General features: G+C 40.0%; 1 protein-coding gene across 1 annotated transcript; it reads left to right on the forward strand.

Annotated features, from left to right (window-relative positions):
- Window positions 1-3,965: 3,965 nt before the first annotated feature.
- On the forward strand, window positions 3,966-6,195 carry foxc1a (forkhead box C1a). Its single transcript, XM_078264757.1, has one exon. It carries the CDS (start codon window positions 4,279-4,281, stop codon window positions 5,698-5,700), a length of 1,422 nt encoding a protein of 473 aa, XP_078120883.1. The 5' UTR covers window positions 3,966-4,278; the 3' UTR covers window positions 5,701-6,195.
- The last annotated feature ends 16,493 nt before the right edge of the window (window positions 6,196-22,688 follow it).

Consider the following 22,688-nt stretch of genomic DNA (forward strand, 5'->3'; position numbering starts at 1 on the left):
CGCATAACTTCATGCAGTTTAAGAGATGACCATGTTGTGCAGAGCAGTTAGTTGGTCATTTAGTCATTAGAATATAGAATACAGATTAAGCTGATCTTTTTTTTGTCTCTCTGATATGGACCGCTTGTAGATAGGTTGAGATACCTGCGAAACAGTATAACAAAAAGGTTTGAGTTGATGAATCCACTTCTGGATTGCCAAGTCTTTTCAGAATCTGATAAAAGATGTCGACATTTGTATTCTCATAAAAGTTGTAAAATGGATATATAGAGTGAATGACTTTCAAGATACATACTGTTGATGGATTCATTGTGTTCATTTTGTCTTTTTAAGCGGCTGGATATAACCTATAAAAAAATCTTCAACAAATGGCTGTAAGACCAACACACAACCATGCAAGTCCATTAGACACAATTTGTTCGCAATAAAGCCTACTCATTTGAGCATGCTGTCTGACAGACATCAAACATCAGATACATGGCAGTCTATGCTGTATTTTGAGTCCAGGTCTGACAGACATTTAAACAGTATGAATACTGTCAGTCATGTTGGACAGTGCTACACAGATTAGAACGATCAGTGTCATTTCCCAAAACCAGCTTTTAAGAGTGAGTGCAGGCATGGTTGTTACTACAGTAAAAGACTAAACGCGTTTTAATGTCTCTGCTGTCCATGGTGCTGAAGAGGATAATGAATACAGTACATTTGAGTTTTTTTGTGATCCATGTTATATTCAAAATACCCCAAAGCATGCACGTACGCACGCAAGCACGCACACACACACACACACACACACACACACACACACACACACACACACACACACACACACACACACACACACGGGTCATCTGTACCCTTTGACCCCCTTGACAGCAGGCCTGCCCTAAAGTAAGTAAACATGGCAGTGCATGTTAAATGAACATTAGATCACGTTGCAAACTAACTCTGTATTAGACAAAAAATAATTCATACAGAAACATGAACTAGAATTCAACCACGAAACAAATAACAATGTTCTTGCGTGACCAACCCAGGAGGCCAACTGCTAGACTGATGCCACATCAAGGGTTAATGTATGTCACATATATTATCCCAGTAAGAACACACTGCTCTCATTGCTCTAAATGCATGTCTCCACAAAGATTTTATGAAACGCATGTCCTTGCAAAAAACACAGAATAAGGGCCCAGTTTTACATACATAAAACAAACCTTTACTATAACAATGCTTATGCATTCTATCAGCCTGAGCAAACCTTTCTGACCATGTCACCTTCGCACTTACTTTCATCATGGATGCCAGGTTACAGGGCACACTGTGTATGGTAGTATTCTGAGTAGCACATCTCAGTATTCAAGTTCATGGCTTTCTCTTATCTGATAACCAGTGCATCCTTAATTACTGATCCCTTGTGTCCTGCCAGGCTGACTGCACAGGAGCGATTGTGCTACTGACTTCAGACTGTAGTACTGAAATAAATCGGGAGGTGGCAGTAATGTCTCTCTCTCTCACACACACACACACACACACACACACACACACGCACATACACGCACGCACACGTACGTGCGCACGCGCACGCGCACACACACACGCACACACACACACACACACGCACATACACGCAAGCACACGTACGTGCGCACGCGCACGCGCACACACACACACACACACACACACACACACACGCACACACACACACACACACGCACACACACACACACACACACACACACACACACACACACACACACACGGTACTTGTCTAATAAATTAGGTAGGCCTATATTACTTCACATGAATGGTACAGCACCATGTCCGTTATCTGTAAAACAATATAAATAAAAAATAAAAACGTCTCCTGAAATGTTGCTTTCACAGTTCAGTTATGAAATGGTTGATGGCCTTTTAAGAAGTAAAAGAAGATGTTTGCACTTTCTGAACACTAGAGGGAGCCAAAACCATAGTTATAATGAACCTTTAACTTCTCTCTCACTCACTCTCTCACTCTCTCTCCCTCTCTCTCTCTCTCTCTCTCTCTCTCTCTCTCTCTCTCTCTCTCTCTCTCTCTCTCCCCCCCCCTCTCTCTCTCTCTCTCTCTCTCTCTCTCTCTCTCTCACTCTCTCTCTCTCTCTCTCTCTCTCTCTCTCTCTCTCTCTCTCTCTCTCTCTCTCTCTCTCTCTCTCTCTCTCTCTCTCTCTCTCTCTCTCTCTCTCTCTCTCTCTCTCTCTCTTCTTATCTCCCCTTTCTATCTATTTTTAAAATGTCAGCATTGTGAGTTTAGTTTAATTTCCAATCACGTTATTTGGTTTGTATGTGTTTATAGGTCTGATTTAGTAAATACCATAATGCATTGTTTTAACAATTTTAACTTATCTATATTTGTAATAATAAATGTATTACCAATATTGTATTCATTCATTTTGTTTGATTATTTATTATTATTATTATGATATTATTTTCGGCCTTTTGTTTCAGGAAAAGAAAAACTTTGCAATGAGGAAAATTAAATTGGTAGTCTACGAACGCACCAAAAACAAAAACAAAACATTAAATGACATTAAATCCAATTAAATTGTAGAACAATACCATAACATAGGCTATATTTTATTAATAATGGTGTTATTATGTTAGCCTCATTATAGGCTATTGTGGATAAATAGCAACAGCCCGTTGTTTTGTTTTATTATTTTGATATCCATTCATGTTTTTCACCGCGCTTCAGTCGTGGATACCTTAAATAATAAAAGTTATGAGGGACTGGGTGGGCAGGCCGTGGTATTAAGTAAAAAGCCCGTCGTGAATTGTGTAAACAGCCTGGGGCGGTGGAAAAAGTTCATGCCCGGGTCCATGTAAGGAGAAACCGGCGGAGCACCAGGCCACTGCACGGACATTTAATTAAGACGACCTGCAGAGAATTACATCGATATTAGGACTGTAACTTTGCCTCACAATGACCGTTAACAATTTCATGCACAGTCGCCTTTGACAGCGGGTTATATAGAGGCCTTATTGAACTTTTGTCTATCTTTGGTCATAATCTTCTTTCAACCCTCGGGCCTTAAAATTAAATACACCGCATATAATTCCATAAAACACCTTATAAATCTCCAGGGACCTTTTTATAGAGATATAAAGATAAATGAATCTGTGGAAGAATGAACAAATATTTAATATTTTATTTCTTCTGCTACAGAGACAATACATTGCCAATAGGTCTCAAACACCCCAACACAACAGATATTCAAACATTTTGATGAAAAGCCCCTCGTGTGAGGTGTCATGCTCATCCCATTTGGTTCCCTGGTCTTAAAATCCTTTTCTTGAATAAACTCTGACACCTCTGGCCATTCGAAGCCCAAACTGTCTTTTTATTCCCGTTGTAATGAGATCTCACTTAACCGCCCACTGCCAACGATGCGAGGCTCTTCCTGCTTTGATCTCACAGAGATCTGTTGCTGCTGTTGAGTCTTCTCACTAATGAAATGCACTTTTAAAGACGTTAAAACTGGACGTTTTACGACGCCATTTGGTTTGTTGCTGTTACTATCTCTCCTCATAAAAAAGGAAATAATGAACTTCAAATTAGTAATGGCAGCCACAAGAGAGCATACGATATAAATTGTGATTTTGTTTTAGGGAAAAAATATCTGAATGAATATAATGCTAAAATATCCAGATTAATGTACAGATAATAAACATCTAAATTGGAAAGTCAACTCATCTTTTTCTGTTAATAGCCAGCCTGATAGAGGATGCTTTTTTGTAATAAAGTTTGCAAGAATACGCACTCCATGATGTGATTGTGTACATGTGAGTTCCTCTGTCACGTCTGAAGTCTTGGCTGGAGTGGGCTGGGAGTTACCGACACCTCCTCTAACTTTTCTAAAAGCCCTGAGTGTGGCCGGGAGCATTCTTGCTCTCTCTGCACGGCCTCACTTCCCATTGGACGACTCGTGCACTCTTCGGGGAGGAGCTCCACTGGCAGCAAAAAGGAGGAAAGAATTTAACTGCGCAAAAAGTCCTGTGTGGTGACGGATGTCCAAAGTTCAGAACTTTTTCAATGTGCGTTTCATAGAGACACAGAGATGGGGACGGCTTAAACACTGCTGAGATCCACCACGTTGCACTGTTGTTTAGAATTTCCTCTCGTTTTCTTTTTGAGTGAGCAGTGAGGAGCTGTGATTTGAGCGCCTCAGCATTCAGAGGAGGGAGAAGTGGAGCTCTCCATCTGCGTATTTTGGAGCTTTATTTTCGCCGAATCAAAGTGAAGACATGCAGGCTCGCTACTCCGTCTCCAGTCCCAACTCACTGGGCGTCGTGCCGTACATCAGCAGCGACCCGAGCTACTACCGGGCCGCTGCCGGTGGGGGATACACCGGGATGCCAGCACCTATGAACATGTACTCTCATGCTGCTCATGACCAATACCCTGCCAGCATGGCCCGGGCGTACGGACCGTACACCCCACAACCTCAGCCCAAGGATATGGTCAAACCCCCCTATAGTTACATCGCGCTCATCACTATGGCTATCCAAAACTCGCCTGACAAGAAGGTGACCCTAAATGGGATTTACCAGTTTATCATGGAGAGGTTTCCATTTTACCGAGACAACAAGCAGGGCTGGCAGAACAGCATCAGACACAATCTGTCGCTGAATGAATGTTTTGTCAAGGTGCCCCGTGATGATAAAAAGCCCGGTAAAGGCAGCTACTGGACCCTGGACCCGGACTCTTACAACATGTTTGAAAACGGGAGCTTCTTGAGAAGGAGACGACGGTTCAAAAAGAAGGACGTCATGAAAGAGAAAGAAGAGCGGCTGCAGAAGGATGTGCCGCCGAGGCAGCAAGGCCGGGAGCAGGAGCAGCCGGTGCAGGGCTCCAAGCCTGTGAGGATCCAGGATATTAAGACTGAGAACGGGACAGTCACGCCACCGCAGTCCGAATCGCCCTCTTTGAGCACCGTGCCCAAAATCGAGAGCCCGGACAGCAGCAGCAGCATGTCCAGCGGGAGCCCTCACAGCATCCCCTCTAACAGGTCCATCGGCATGGACAGCTCAGAGCACCACCAGCACCACGGCCAGGCCTCGACGCAGGGCTTCAGCGTGGACAATATCATGACCTCCCTCCGGGGGTCTCCACATGGGGACACTGAGCTCACCTCCGGCCTCACTTCCTCCGCCAGGATAGGTATAACACCGTCTTTGTCCTTAAACTATTCTCCAAATCAGACATCTGTCTACAGTTCACCCTGTAACCAGAACTCCATCTCCACTACCTCCAATGCAACCTATCATTGTAACATGCAAGCCATGAGCTTGTATGCCGGGGACAGATCTAGCCACTTGGCACCGAGCACCACCGTGGACGAAACGTTGCCAGATTACTCAGTCACTACCACCTCATCCTCCATGAGCCACGGTAATCTAAACTCTGGGCAAGAGGGCCACCTTCCGCACCAAGGGAGGCTGACCTCATGGTACCTCAACCAGGCCGGAGACCTGGGCCATCTGGGCGCAGCGTACCCAGCACAGCAGCAGAACTTCCATTCAGTCCGAGAGATGTTTGAATCCCAAAGAATTGGTTTGAATAATTCACCGGTGAATGGGAATAACAGCTGTCAGATGTCATTCCCACCGAGCCAACCCATCTATCGCACTTCGGGAGCTTTCGTATATGACTGCAGCAAGTTCTGACCAAAATAAATAGGCTCAATATTTTCCTCACGGTGTTTGAACTCTTCCAGTAAAATCCAACGTCTTCCCCCCCCCCCCCCCCACCCCTCACCTGCCCACACCATATGGACTAATATGAGACAGAAAACAAAAAAACAGAAAAGACTTGATGTTGGTTTTTTCTAAAGAACAGTGTTACTGCAAATAACACGTAAGTCAATCTTTGCTTTTGTGGCTTTTTATGTGATATGTTAAGGATATGTCAGTTTTCATGGACGTGTAAATTGCATATAGTAATTTATTTCTAAAAAAAACAATGTAGCCGGATATTATGGACCAAACACCAAAACAGTGTTTCTAAATTGAATTGCCTTAATTGTCCAAACAATTGTTCCATTATAAAAGTAAGAAAAAGGAACGTGTATATCGCCGTACTATTTCAAAAAAATTCTTCATTTGTTGAAAAGTATTCTGAAGGATTTGTTTGTTTGTTTAATAAATTGTCATTTTATGTGAGTTAAAGTTAACGCCTCGTTTCTTACAGACTTGAATACAGACTAGTGATATTTTACACTCAGTCTGGCCCATGTTGGCTATACTGTATAAGCCTCGTTATAAATCTGATCTGACCCTCTGAGGTTTAGCTCTTCTTTAATGGCGTGCATTCATTACAATATGTTTGGACTGTAAACTGCTGCACAGATTCAGATCTTAAATATGTTTACTCTCCCCAAAAAAACAGCAGCCTATACTTACGCGACTGCCCTCAAAGCATTTTGCTTCTCAAAAAAAATCTTTAAAAAAAAATTGAGGAAACATTAAAAATTTGAGGCAAAAAAGCAAATTTCTATCCGCACGTCCAAAGAGAAAACGCCTGTTAATCACATGTTTATTTCTTGGCTTTTTAACATTCATATCTCATTTACTGTTTATATTTGTATTGTCATATTAGAAATGCTTAATTTACGAGATGATTAAGTTGATGTTGACCTAAGGCCTAGACCTGGGGACCAGTCTGCACACAGCACAACTGTGTTTTGGATTGCGCTGTGTGTTTACTGGCGCATGCCAGTGCTTACTTAATATTACACCGCACATGCCAAAGATAGTCCCGTTGTCACTTCAGTTTTGATGTTTAAATTCTCACCAGTCTGACATGACGCTGACGTCAATGGAGACATCTACGACCCGTCACGTTGTTTTTGTACGTGACTCATCCTAGTTTTTCAGAGTATGTGCATATTTAATTGCAATAATGAGTATTTATTAAATTGGCTTTCTGTACTCGAAATGTCAGATTTATGTTTTATTGAAATCCAAGTTGGCAGTTGCCCTCAGTGACATTCAGGAATGGGAATCAATCTCTTTTAATCACGTTCAATGGAAACTAACAAATTACTTTGAAATAGGCATTTTATTTATTTAGTTATACATTATAATATATAGGAATGAAAATTGTTTAAATGAAATACAATACAATACAATACATTATTTTAATTTATATAATTTTTTTAAATTTTATTTTAGGGATTCTAAATATGTATTAATCACAGATATGTTTATTTTACATGTCATTAGTATTTACAGCATGTAAAAAATAAATTAAAATAGTTTTTGCTTGGATAGACTTGTGTGTGACATGTGCGTAAAATTGCACATGCAGTCTGTACAAAGACAATATTAATAATACGTCAGTATTATTAATAATAATAATAACAACAACAACAACAACAATAATAATAATAATAATAATAATAATAATAATAATAATAATACTTTATGACAAACTCAAGATTATAGCCGTTATTTATAAGAGTATAAACACAAATCAGAGTTGTTATTTAAATATTATAATACAGTAATAATCATCTGGTACATAAGGAGTAAAAAGAACAACGGTTAATAAATATAATCATTATAACAATTAGTATACACATCTAATTTGCACATTTCAATTCTAAAGCGAGATGCTTGAATTTCTATCGAAACTCTTTTACTGACATTTTGAGAACAATTCGGTTTCATTTCTAACTGAAACAGAGGGGTTGGCAACATATCCAGACTACAGATCAAGTAGCATGTCAAACTACAATATGCATAGTGTGATTCTGAAACACTGTTCTGAAAGATGGAACGTGGGTTAGATTGGGCGTATTGCTCATATCTTTTTCGTCAGCTTCAGGCCTCAACAGACCAACAATACACATCAAAAGAAAACATGTTGAGAGATAGCTGCATGCCATGTGCATATTACTACACAGGGCTCGTTGGCATGGGGGATATTTGAGAACAACGACAACAAAGAACAAAAAGAAAAAAACATGAGTTGTTCAGTAACCGCGATGAAATGCTGCTCTTATGTCTTTCCCAGCTCCCCGATTGCACCAACTATAATCAAGCTCATAAAAGCCAGTAGATACGTTCCCAAGTATCGGCCTAATAAACAAACGTCGTGTTAGTCAAAAGATTGATGGCGCCCTCGCAGAATATACCAGGTCAGGAAGGAATAAAATTCAATCAGAGAGCTGGAATCGTTTTTCATGAGACGGAAAAGGCTGAGAGGGAGACGGGGGTCAATGAGGAGGATGTCGGCCGCCAGAGCACCATCAACAATAGAACAGGACGTAGCACACACACACAAACGCTAGAGCTTAGCTTGTGTGTGTGTGTGTGTGTGTGTGTCCTTAAAATTGTAAATAATATAATTCTAAAAGTTTCCAGAAATAAGGTACAAATTTGCAGAAAACAGTTGAAATGGAGGATTATCACTTGTACTTTTGCACTGAAAATGAACTGATACTGTAATTAACAATCAGCCCTCATCCTGTCCCGACGGGGTTCCGTAGCAAAATAGGTACACATACACATTTCATTTCACTTTCATTTCCCCTCACTGTAGAAAGAGAAAGAATTAGGTTTACTAGTTTTGCTATTTTGTATAGGCCTACTGTCCCCACCTATAGGCTCCAGATGGCTGTGGTTGTTATTTCTCACAAACAGCAGCAGCAACAACAACAACAACAACAACAACAACAACAACAACAACAACAACTACAACAACAACAACAACAGCAACAACAAATCTAATCAGATGTTATTCAGGACTTAATTTCATGAAGCAGGGGCCCGTGTCTGTTTGGGGCTCCTTAACACACGAAGGCATCTGCGGACCCCTGCTTCATCTGTATGAGGCTTCACTCTACTTTCTCCTTAAACGTTCCGCTACATTCCTGAAAATGCGCAACTTCCTTCACTGCTTTGGGTCAAATAGCAAAGACAAAAAACTGCTATGTTGGCCAAACCTTTACTATATGATATTTCGAAACGGCATAGGCCTATTTGTTCCCTTGTTGGTTTTAAAGCAGATAATCCCTGCATGATTTCAAAATAACTATTATATTTAATAATATATGTTTTATCGGCGACCACATCGCCTATTATTTTCTGAAACAGCGTATAGGTGTATTTAGGAAAACAATAATTATCTAATCATCATGTCATCTGAATTTGATTTGACACACTTGAGGCGAGATGCACTGTGGGCCAGTCTGCGTGTGTGGAAGTCAGGTCAAAGTAAACAACTATTAACACAATTCTTGTTGTTGTTTTATGGATAAAATGTCAACTTAATTTAGAATAATGTTATCATTTACAATAAGGCCTAGAGCAAAGGCGTGATGACTGTGACTTATTTGATTAGAAACAATCACGTCTGCTGATGACGAACAAATCGGATGTAAAACTTGACTTTGCAACCTTCAGTTTTGACATTATTATTATTATTATTATTATTATTATTATTATTATTATTATTATTATTATTACCTCGTAATGAGAAGTGGGTGTTGACCGGAATTACAGTTACATTATACATATGCCCTTTTAGGTGTTGACGCAAATATGCTGTTATTTAGGCCTATTTGATAGAAGGTTAATAGATGTGTGGAGGTTTATCTCAGCACAGACAGGAGTAGACGGGATGAAACATGGATGTGGAGTCTCGGTTAGCCCCCGCAGACTGTGTGCACCTGTACGGCTGAGTGAGCGGCTCAGCTCAGTATGGAAAATGCTGTGTTTTAACTCTCGGTTAGCGCACAAGACCCGAGCTCCAAGCGCCATCTGTTTCTAATTAAGTGTCCATAGACGCAAATTCTGTGTTTGCACTGCGGCCAAACGAGTGAAAGGTTGGAGGTCCAACACTTGTCTCTCATAAGGGAAAATAATGCAGCCTCTTATCCTGCGTGTCACATTTGAAAGACAAATGATAATTTTCAAAGAAATGATTCACTCGGCTTTGTCAAAACAAGCAGATCGATGAGGGGTAAACAAGGCTTCTGGGTGAAATAATGATCTAGAAATCGTGCAGCATCTTTAAGTCAGAAGTAAGAAATGAAGTGACGCAGACGTCGTGTAAGCGCTGGGATGGCGGGATAATGGGTTACTGTGAATCCAGGCCGACGGGAAACGGCCGACCTGCGAATAACCCGACTGCCTTGGCGTGATACCTAAAAAACGAACAGAGTTGCCTTCAAGTTACAAACCCTGCTTTTCTGCTGCTCGGGCCTGCGGTTTCTAATTATAGCACCTTTTTACGCACCGAGCACTTGAATGTCCCAATTATACAGCGTGGCATACAGCAATTTATTGTCAAGTGTATCCTAGCCTAGTTTAATTCTATATATATATATTTTCAAGGTACTCATACACGACTTTTACAATCTTCTTTTAAATCTGAATGGCCAATGAGGAATAAAGCTTCATTTTATTTTTTATATTTTTACTAATTTCTTGATTACTTTTTAATTTTCTCGAATATATGAAATCATTGCAACACATGGATGTAAGGTAATTAATGCAGTTTATTATTAAAACACTGTAGAAACAAACAAATGTGTTAAACAAATGAACGATTTGCCAGCTCTTTAAGGGATTTGACGCTCTTTTCTTATTTTAATTATTTTTAATTTTACAAAACACATGGCGTCTTGAGCTCATAGTAAAATAAACATTGCAATTAAGAGGATTATAATTGAAGAAAACAATTCAAAAGAAGAGAGCAGATTTCTTTTTTCAACTCAAATAAAAAAATACTCACACTGCTTCGTAAAATAAGTAGCCTACTAACATTGCAATTTAGCATAATAAATACACACGGCTAAAAACAATATGCGTTTACACAAATACATGTATATACATGCTATGCATGAATTCATAGCATGACATGGGTTTATACGAATAGAACCTAATCCTGATAGCATGGAGCAAACAACTTGAACTCTGTAACTTGTGAAATGAGAGGGGCACTTCAAAGCTGTCCAACTGCTGCTATTTGAGCCACAGTAGCAGTTGTCTGTGTCTTTCGCGGGTGTCTTCTCGTTTTATGGTGCAAGGCGGCCACTGGGCTATGAAAACATCAACAGCAGACTTAAGTTGCTGTTACATGAGACACCAAACTACCTCTGCTTTTATTGAGAAGAGATGTTAACAGTCAGACATGTAAGATACATGTATAAACATCCATTTTAATATCATACAAATATAAATACTTTTAATGGATGATTATGTTGGTTCTTCTATGGCTGCTGGCTGAAATGTTAGTCTTTTTGAACATTAGACAACTGAGTACTACAAAATAGGGTTTATTTATGAAAGTAAAAATGAAATAAAGTCTTACATAATGTGAATTCTATGCTATTGTTTGAGGACTTTAAAGACCCCATGTTGTCACAGAATTGATCTTAAAGTTAACCTATTACTCAACAATGAGAAGAAGAAAAAGACATATTGACACATATGATTAAATAGACATAAATGAGCCCATCTATTTTCAGTGAATGCAAATTCATTTTCAGTGAATTTAATATGATTCCTGCTTCAAGGGCATCCCTGCATAATATATAGGTTATGTACAAACATGGCAACGTCACATCAGTTTTCACCAGACTCTCCACTGACCCTCACATGTTTTAAGCCCAGGGAGGTGGGTGTCATCTGCACCAAAAGAGGAGGAGACAGAGCTGGAAGTGAACCATCTCAATTCTGAGTCCTTTAGTCCGTCCAAGGAGGAGAAAAGAGAGGGAGAGACAGTGATGAAGTGGGCTGCAGAGCAAATGTCGTCTTTACTTAAAATAGAAAAAGGAAAAAAGTTGCTTCACACAGGAGGTGGGTCACTGAGGAACTTAAAATGTGATTTTAATAGAGGATGTGATTTTTGTTTGTGTGTGTGTAGAGGTAAAGCCATCCCTCTGGCAATTAATTCCTGGCAGAGACAGTGTAGCGTGCTCCTCCATGCAGTGTTGAGAGAGTGAGGAATCGTGTGTGAATGAATGGATTTTAATTTGTGTGGTTTTAAAAATACTGTCAACAGACTTCCTCCTGAATTATTTCCCACTAAGCGCTTTGTCACATCTTCCCTCTGCTGCCTTCAGTGATTGTGTAATCAAAAAGAAGGCCATGTTGACAACAGCTTGGTGCTCCCTGGGTGGACCAATACAGTAATTGATTAATTAGAAACAGATACATGTGCATTTTTTTTTACAACCGTCAGTACAGATGATCACATATTAGCTCTGTCAATCATACAAAGAGGTCAGTAGGTCATGAAATGATTTCATTACTAAAAAGTGCAAAATTCAAATCAGAATGTGAACAATAACACATCCATTTGGGGGAAATGCTACTTCATTCTTCCCCTTCTCCAAATGTCTAGTCTTTCCGGCCTTTCTGATATTAGTGACAGATTTGGTTAGTCATGATTAGGTAAATGAGGTTCAAAGGTGTAAATAAAAAATGTAATTGAACACATCTCATGGATTGCTTGCTTTATATTCATCTCAAGAACATTGAAACATCTCATTGAAATCATCAGATACATTTTAATTACTGACTGTAGAATAAGTTAATCATGCATTTTTCTGATTTATATGATGACACTTGTCATCATGATTAAACATTATTTCAAGCTTAAAACACAATTAAGGATTAAATATGTCTTTCTCAGAAGGCATTCATCTGTTTCGTTGTAGATTGATAGCAGTGTGACTAATTCACTTTGCCACGGTTGCCGATTTATTTACAACAATGTGCTTCTGACAGACCAAAAGTGACTTTGAGTGCAAGTAAAAATAACGTGTGTGTGTGTGTGTGTGTGTGTGTGTGTGTGTGTGTGTGTGTGTGTGTGAGAGAGTGAGAGTGAGAGAGTACCCAAAGGCATGGCTGTGTTTGAGTGACAGTCTTGCTTCTCCAGGTTTCACCTAGATTGTGTTCGGCCCATGCAACCATAACAGCAGGAAGCAAGGATTTATCTGCAACCCCTCAGCATCACCACCACAACACACTCGCAAAAACACAAACACACACAAATAACATGCTTTGATGGAGAATTACTATGCAGAATGGGGTGTGAGGTGAAACACGGGCAAGGAAAAACAAACTGGTTAAAAGAATAACACTGACCTAAGCAACAACTATTGCACATTTTCACAGTTTCTGAAGAGAGGCTAGTTTTCAGTTATTTAAAAATAGAACTTGTGTGCAGATGGGACATCGCGTAATCCTCACATGGATCCTGCTTGAAGCATCAACATTGAATGGACACATATCCTGTGACTTGAAACAGCATCAGCATACAGTATGTTATATATGTATAAGCAATTCAACATCCAACATGAAACAAAAACAAAAACAAAATCTACAAAATCTACAAAATCTACAAAATATTGTAAAAAGAAAAAATGTTGTCATTGTAAAACGTTCTTGCAAAACAGGTAATGAAGGGCACAAAGTAGCTCTTTGCAGTGATCCAAAATGTATCTCAGATGTCAGCTGTCTGAGCTTGTGTCAATGGACAATCTACCCTTTGACCTCTGAGAGGAAAACTATTCCTCCCGATGGTCTTTTTCAGCGGCCCATTGTTTACTCTTCTGGCAGTTAACAAATTTTCTTTAAGTAGTCCTTTCTCCATTTTCATGCTTGGTTGCATTGTAAAGAGCATTCTCACACAGAGGAGGGGGAAGTTAAGGAAGAGAGTCTTTGGAGAGCACAACAAGGGTTTGAAAGATTAAAAAACAACATGAGTCAGTAGAATCAGATCTGTATATACCAAGAGAGAGAATTAGTAGAAGAAAAAGTCTGAGCAGTGGGGGTGAGGGATTGATTGATCTTTTCTCACATATCCAAGTGGTAATACATAGTTCTCAGTAAGTGTTGTTAATAGTTTACCATTAAAGCTTTTTTTAAAGTTATTATTTAGTTCTACTATGTCTATGGAGATGATGTGATGGTGATGAGGACACACCCTCATCTCCACATCACACCAGGCCATGCTTGAATGAAATGCCTCAATTTAGTTTGCAAAATTTTTTAGATTCTGCTTTACTTTGAATGAAATAGTCATTCTAAAAGCTAAAGAATTAATGTTAGTTGATCAAGTCATGCTCTCTACAGTCTGCAGCTAAAAGTATTCTATGACCTTTTGTGACAAACGTTTAAAAAAATTTCCTAATATAAAAATCTATCGTGGCTCACAAGGCAAAAGTAGAATATAAATAAGCACATATTTAATATATTTCCTATTATTTACCGTGTTCAATAAACCCAAACAAAAGGCAGTACACACACAACCCTCACAACACATTCATATAAAATCAGTGGTTCTTCATGTATTTCTGTGAGGTGTGCAGGTGTGAGGTCTTCTCTGTCTGGCGAGAGGCAGCCAGATGGTGTTTGTGTGTGATGGCGAGCAGCAGCGATACAGCGGTGGTTCCTTTCACAGATCAGCACTCATATCTCTGTTCCATCTCCAGGCTCTCGGCTCATATAAACATCCCCAGTACATGGGCCTCTGATGTTTTCGCCATTGTGTTTACAGTGAGAAGTCAGGCAAATACGTGAACTTTAAAACAAAGAGCACAAGGATGAACAATGGACTGAGTGGCTCAGCGCTCAAATTGGTTATAGGGAAAATTACAAATATTCTAAAATGCAATTCTTGATAAATTATTAAAAAGAAACTTTAGGTAAAGTGTCCTTTACCTACTGAAAGAAATTGACAGTCACCCTGCTTCTACTGCACAATAGCATTATGTTCCCTATGTATGTATATCCCCTGGAGCCGCAAACAGATCTTCTACTGGGATCAAACAAACAGCATTTAATCCTGTTGAGGTGTTTATGTGTGCTCTGCAGCCTCAGTCTGCACACCATACTCTGTCCACACGCACTAGGAAACAAGTTCAATTACACTGATTTAGCATGGACATGGGCGGACCCAACACTGAAAAAAAAGAAGTCACGTTTCAGCGCTTAGGGCCTATGGCAACCGAAATAAGAGTTCAGGAAAAGTGGAATGCAACACACACACGCACACACGCACACACACACACACACACACACACACAGACACACACACGCACACACACACAGACACACACACGCACACACACACACACACACACGCACACACACACACACACACACACACACACACACACACACGCACACACACACGCACACACGCACACACACACACACACACACACGCACACACACAGACGCACACACGCACACACACACACACACACACACACACACACGTGCCCACACACGTGCACACACGTGCACACGCACGCACACACACACACGTGCACACAAACACACACAAACACGCACACACGCACACACACACACACACACACACACACACACACACACACACACACACACACACACACATGCTTACTCATTCTGCCAAAATGTTAACTTGTCTTTGCAATGGAGCAAATGAGATGTACCATTCACTTTTGAAATGGAACTTTGTCTAAAATTAATCTCACAAAAAACAATCATGCACATTTCCAATCAAACCCCATGCAATGCTATGACCCCAACATCAAAGCGTGCTCAAAGCGATTGTCTCCCCCTGCTCCTTTTAAACTGCCTGTTTTTCAACTGTAGAAAGAAGAAAAATCCCCCGAACTTCAAAGACGGAGACAGAGAAAGTAATTTAGCCTTATCTTAATTGAGCTGCAATTTTAATAATGATCTTACACATTGGGACCGAGGAGGAGAGAAGGAGCAGCAGGCTGCAGGACGAGAGGCTGGCTTCCCTGCTCTGTGCTCTGCTGCTCTACTCTGGTTGTCTAATCTCAGCTCCAGACATATCATTGGCCAGTGATTTATGATGACCTAATGTTTTGTTTACTTCATGCTCATAACAGGCGGGCAGATTGCATGGGGCAGACGTATGGGGAAACATGAAAGCGTTGGGACTGCTTGCAGGACTGCAGTCCCAAGCAGTTTGCAGAAATAAACAGCTCTGAACTTCAGCCACCTGGCACAGCACCTCCTTCAAGTTGAAGGCCAGGGCTGCCGACACTCTGAAGTGTACAAAATCCCAGGCTGCGTGTTTCATTAGCTGCCATGAGGCAGCCATCCATCTGTAATGCGGAGGTTACACACTTGATTTAACCTCTGGAAAAACACATTGACCCCTCTGTTCATGCACTTTCTCAATAATTGACTTGCCTTTGCCATACAAGAGTGCAAATACTGTGGGTCTCAAAACTGCTTGACAGTAAGGTCAAGAGTCCAGTAAGTGTCTTGGATTTGGCTTCTGTTAGTGCTTTAATGGTATTTAGCGAAGCAATTGAGAGGGATGTTACTGCTAGGGAAAATAAACACAATAGTAGCTTTGTGCAAACAATTTAAATGATAAGACAATGCAAGTGTGTTGTGCAAGGAGTTTGCGGCTTGTTACACATTTGCTTAAATATTGTGTATCTGATCTGGACTATATAATATTTTTATTATATTTATTTATTATATATTTATGGCCACTTTAAATATTTACTTTTTTAAGTTAAAAACTTAGAAAGTTAAAAACCTGGAGAGAAGAACAACAGAAGAAGAGAAGAGATTCTAGTCAAAAACATCAACAAGTTGCCTCCAGCCAAATCTCACCCGTGTTTCTGTTGTTCATACCACTGCCCAGAGGTCATGCCTACAACTCCAAGAAACGGAGATGTCAAGTGTGTAAATATTTCTCCTTCCCTGTCTGGCCATTCAAAATCCAATTTGAAAATCCCATCAGATAGGCATTTCCTCCTTCTGCACCAGCAACCAGAGCAGGCAACTGCTACATTCTTATCTTATCAGCAGCAACAATCTCGCATCTCGTCGTGCCCAAACAGGGAGAAACAGAATTATATTGAAAGTGGTAATTTAGCTCCCACCTCCACCACAAATAATGCACATGCTGAAACTAATATGAAGCTTCTTTAGTCATTGACTCAGATTGGATATTGGCTTTTTGTCAAGCAAAAGAGTATAAAGGAAAAATCCTCTTCTTGCACTTAATACTCCCCCTGCTTTCCTTATTTTTCTTCTCTCCTGGCACGGTGACATGCATGATAAGAGCAGCGAAGCAAACTGTGAGCTGTCTAGGTCTGTACAGGAAGTGCAAGGGATTCAGTGGTGCTGTCAATCAACAACAGCTCTGCTGCCGTCAGGACCTAGAACAATGGCCACAGCCTGGCATTGGGAAAACTTAGTCAGCCTGCAATCTCACTAGCACAGAGGAGATAACGTTAAGAGGAAAATGAAAGAAAGTAATCAAAAAATTACCTTTACTTGCATGTACGTGAACACAAAGGCACATTTAGATCCACCTCTGATTTTTAAAAGCTAATGAATATCTCATTCAAGTCCTTATGTCATGAAAGTGGGTTAGAAAGCTTGACCATGAGTCAAGCTAACATTAGCTCCATGGGTTGGGTAAAAACACTGACTTTTTAATGTTACCAGCAGAATTGTTTTAAAATAAGAATCCTGTAAAAAGGGTCTTAAATATGCACTTAATGCATGACGTGTCCCAGGCAAAAAAAGTCAGCATCCTCACCAGTTAATGATAGCAGGCAACGCTAAATAAAGAAACAGAATTGTTCTTGTATTGTGGTGTAGAGCTAGTAAGTCCTTGTATTATAAGCATGAACAAAAAGATTACACATTTTGTTATATTAACATAACTGTTAGCTTACATATGAATTTGTATTGTTTCCAATTGTTAATGTTAGTGCAGATAAACATACTGTTTAATCCATTCCTTACACATCCTCCAAACTCTTTAGATGCCCAGTAAGTCTCTTATTAAAGATCCATTCACACGGTTTCAGCAACTGGAGGAATCCAAAGTTTGAACTGTAAACAGGCCTAGTTAGGGTTGCTTAGCTATGATCAATCAATGGACAATCACTGTTCGTGGGAAAAGTTGATTCCCCCATTGAGACCTCACAAAGATATCACATTAAATAAATTTGTTTACAATATCAATGTGTCCAATACACAGTTTGGTTAGAGAGCAGTAACATTCCTGCCTTGGCTTTCTTTACACAGCAGGAAATCCAACCCCAATCACCCAATTGCAATGTAAAGGCTCGATACACTATGAAAACAAACAAAGCATAGAGACTTGTTATTGTAATGCCATGGCATATATTATTGCAGAAAAAGATTTTTCACTGCCAACATAAATACATTCCACCTTCACATTGCACATAGTGAGAATACAATATTATCAATAATGTAGTAACTAGTGTAAACAATAGCCCGCAGACCAGCTGTAATGATGATAGATCTAATTGCTTCTGTACAGAAATGCTTTCAGGCTTCTGAAACTTAAAAATTAGGAAACGTGGGTTACTGATGGCTAAAATCCCCCCAAATCAAGTCTTCTTACATTGAGGGAAAGTATGGAACAAACATCTGGGACACACACACACACACACACACACACACACACACACACACACACACACACACACACACACACACACACACACACACACACACACACAAACACAAGCCATCTGTCCAGGACAGGACACAGCAAGCGCAACCTTCAGCTGACACTTACTAGAGGGAAGTCGGGCCTTGAGGCTGTTGTATGACATCAGCACAGCAAAAGCGACACCATTTATCACCGGCCACCGAACATGGAGACATTCATAACATCCTGACAGGAAAATCATGTGGAAAATAATCACTTGGGCTTTGATAACAACTTTGCTCCTTCTTTTGCTCCTCTTTTGGACAGTGTCCTGTTCTCGTTTGCTATTCTTTATCTGTGACCTTTATTCATTCATCATGCATTGATGCATTGTTTATTATTAAGAAATTAGGAAATTGCCATTAAAGTACAGCCTTATTGTAAATACACATTCTGTCTGTGACATAGCCTTTGCTGATGCTTTAAAGTTACAGAAGAAAGCTATTTGGTCAATACAAAAAGGCAATGTGCGCTCAAGTTGATCATATATCATCTTCTGTTGGGAAGACAGTTATCAGTGTGATATCCATATTATGGTAAACTCATAAAAGAAGAAAGCGGAGATGACCAAATTTTTCCAGAGCACTCTCATTTGGGTCCAAAGGTTAGTCAGCCCTTTCCCGTTTAAGCAAAGCACAGAGTTTCTAGCAGCTCTTTGTAAACGACCTGCTCTCACTTTTGGTCTTCCTTTTGTGCTCACGGTGAGAGTGGAGCTTTTGTCATATGTCAGACGAGCATGGACAGCAGCCAAACCTGTCCCTGGGTCTTCCTATTTTGACACCCTCAAGCACCTGCCCTCACTGGAGCATGGCAGGGAACGTCGCAAAGAGAACAATAGAGAAAGGGCCTCTTTCCAGCCCCTCCTCACTGGCTGATCCAGCACTGACTGCCTGTCACTCAAATCCATTAAAGGTCAGTGTAGCTTACTACCTTCCAACCCTCAGGAGGACACACCCTAATGGACCTTGCCAGTTTTACACTCACTTTTTCCTCTCCACCATCTCTCCTTTTACCCTCAGAGGTCATATGAGGGGGATATCCCAGAAGGAAATGCCTGAGCTCTGAAGGAGGTGCCTGTGCTCTCCATCTTTTTTTCCCCCCATTACTTAAAGCATAGTCCTGGGTGTTATCGCTCTCATGTGATAGAGTGCTGGGTGCTGATAACAGGATAACAGAAAAAAATGACATTCCTCCTATTTTGATTTGTTCTTCTTGGCTAAAACAGAATTACTTAAATGTGCAGTTAATCTCACGATACCCAATATTATTAGCAATCTATATTAGATCAGATTACATTCAACTTTATTGTCATTGCACAGAGTACAGGTACCGAGACAACAAAATGCAGTTGAGCATCTAACCATAAGTGCAAAAAGCAGTTAAGTGCAGATAGAATAAAATATAGAATAAATACGATGTGGCATAAACAGTAAGGGGAATTAATACACTAGATATATACAACATGAGCAGTATGAACAAAGTCAGCAGTGCAAGTGTAGAATATATAGTGCAGAATGTTATTACAAGTAATACTTACAGTAGGCTATTATATACAGAATGCACCTGGACGAATGATATGAATATGGTGTGTATGTATTGTAGATGCGTTGATGATAGCACTTAATCAAATTGCTTACTTCTTAATCCATTTGTTGTTCACCTTTCTGAAGGATATAATTTTGAAACAAGACAAATATTTCCTCTTCACACTCCTTTGTTTTGAATTAGTTTACATGACCTAGGTGTCGTCATGGTGCATCTGTAGACATAAATGCCTCACTTCAAACAGCAAACCTGTACTTCAAGTAAGATAATAATTCTTGATATGACACATTTAAAGTTATGATGGGTTAATACACGGTGGCATATACCAGTTGGCAATAACCCTTTTGCACAAGCAATAATTCACTTGTTTCTGCAGTTACCAATTAGCGTCCAAAAGTAGAGATTTATTGGTTGTTTGGACCATTTTTATTTTAAATCTAACTGCCATTCAACAAAGGTGCTTGAAATAAGTCCACATAATTAAATGTAACCAAAAATGTCATAGAGAACTGCTACTTGAAATAATTGTGCAGGTCCGGTGGCTTTGTATCATAAATCCAAATGGAAATGGAAGAATTTCTTACCTTGGTTACCTGGAATCATCTCTCACATCCATTAGACCACACTGAAGAGAAAACCTGAACAGCAACAAGACATACTGCGCATAAGCAGAGGCATGCACACAAGCAAGCATGCACACTCAAGCATAAGTGTGTTCAGCAATATCAGCCCTGGCTTTCCAACCCCTAGCTTGGGTGCAAGAAATGATTTAGGTCTCTTCCTTTTGATAAATGCATACCTTCACTGTAGTAAAATGAGGGTGTGCAGGGAAGAAAATATGAGGCACCTGAAGCTGTGAAACTAAGGAGACAGGTCGTCGTGGCGATACTTCATGCTGCACCTCATTCGTCTTTGGCATTGCGAAGACAGATAAATCGCTTTTTTATGGCAATTCCATCATCAAGTGCAGGAGATAGAGCGCTCGCTGCCATGGTAATGACGACTCACCCCTATCACTGCACCACACAGGCCTGAAGTATAGAGAGTGATGTTTGACTGCCTAGCCTCCGCATCAATCAAGACCATATATGAAAGGACTATTTGTGATTGACGAAACATGTAAAACACATTCAAAAAATATTTTCTATATATTGGTAAGACACACACACCAAGAGCACAAGTTCACCAAAGTATTGAAGTAATCCAGACCTCAATGACTTTCAAATACGCTAGACCATTGTGGACTTACAAAAGCTTGAAAAATAGCTACGTAACAAATGTCCTTATTGTCATATATTGGATTACACATCCCATGACGGTGGAATAAATGGCTAACCTCAGCGGTTATCTTAGTCTCAGTTTTTAACAGTTGAAGGACACAAAAGGAAAAGTAACTCCTCCAATGATCTACTAATAGCCCTGGGCAAGCTTCAACCACAAGGCTGTCCATCATCAAGCTACAGTTCCTGCCTCTGGGTTAATAGTGAACGTGAAGATAGTGTCAGTCAGTTTACCTGCCACAGTGACAGCTCTACTGGGGTATTTTTGCTCCTAACTCACATTTGGGGATTTACAATATGTCTTTGTCTGGCCTATGTTTTTAGCAAAAAATAAAGTACAAAGTAAACAAGTCAAAGTAAAATTTTATTTTTCTTGTAGAAAAGAACATGCAAAGTAGAAATGTGGGTAAAACATAGTTCTGTTATTTTCTCGCTAAATCTCTGCAATGTATAAATTCTAGTCAGCACAGATGTTTGCATTCATCAGTTTTTCTTCTTCTTCAAGATCAGATTGGTTTTGAACTTGCTAGTGTAAGTAAAGTAAAGGTAAAATCATAAATGTGCCAGTGAATGTGCTCATAACTATGTGCCATATCAACAACAAGTTCAGTCAGCTCATCTGAGGATACTGAAGCCTAGTTGGTGCTGATACACCAGCTGCATATCTCATCAGTTGCCTGAGAATTGATTAACATGTTAGCTCTTCTTGTTTTTGGAAGTAAACACAATTCCAAAACATCAAAGATCTTTTTTGTGACATAAAAAATCTAAACCCGGACAAATAAAAACCCACACTGAATACATTGTAAACATTTGAAAGCAACTGAGTAGATCAGAGCTCTTCTGAAACTTTTGAGTCGAGTCGTAAACCATGTGAGCCAAAGAGATAATAGCAGGTCGCCTGCCTCGTCCATGGCAGCTGTCAGCCTTGGCTCGTGGTTCCCTTCTCTGGGTCAGAGGTCATCCAGCTGTGGCCCCTCCCCCCATCTCCATCTCCCCCTGACACAGCAGATGTGGTTGGACCACCATGGTTAGGGCCTGACCACATCTGGCTCTGATTACAGCCAGACAATCCAGCTTTATCAGCCCCATCCACTTTGCTGAGCTCTGCTACACTTATTCTCCCAGAGGTGATGTGTGACACATTCTCAACTCACCAATTCCGGCTTTACAGGGTGATTTATACAGTATTTAAGTAACCTAAAAAGGGCTTATATGCTGTTGAAGTTCTATTTTAGTTTGGATATAACACTTGAACATAATATAAAAAAGTAAAGACTATAACTAATTACACATTTCTTATCTACCTGCATAGTAAATCTTTATGTTCTCTTGCCCTATATTTTCCCTTACTTTCCTCT

This window comes from Sander vitreus, chromosome 12 (assembly GCF_031162955.1).
Source record: "Sander vitreus isolate 19-12246 chromosome 12, sanVit1, whole genome shotgun sequence".
NCBI classification, from domain to species: Eukaryota; Metazoa; Chordata; class Actinopteri; order Perciformes; family Percidae; genus Sander; species Sander vitreus.

Coding starts and splice junctions, on each gene's coding strand:
- foxc1a (XM_078264757.1), top strand. CDS start 4,279: ATGCAGGCTCGCTACTCCGTCTCCAGTCCCAACTCACTGGGCGTCGTG.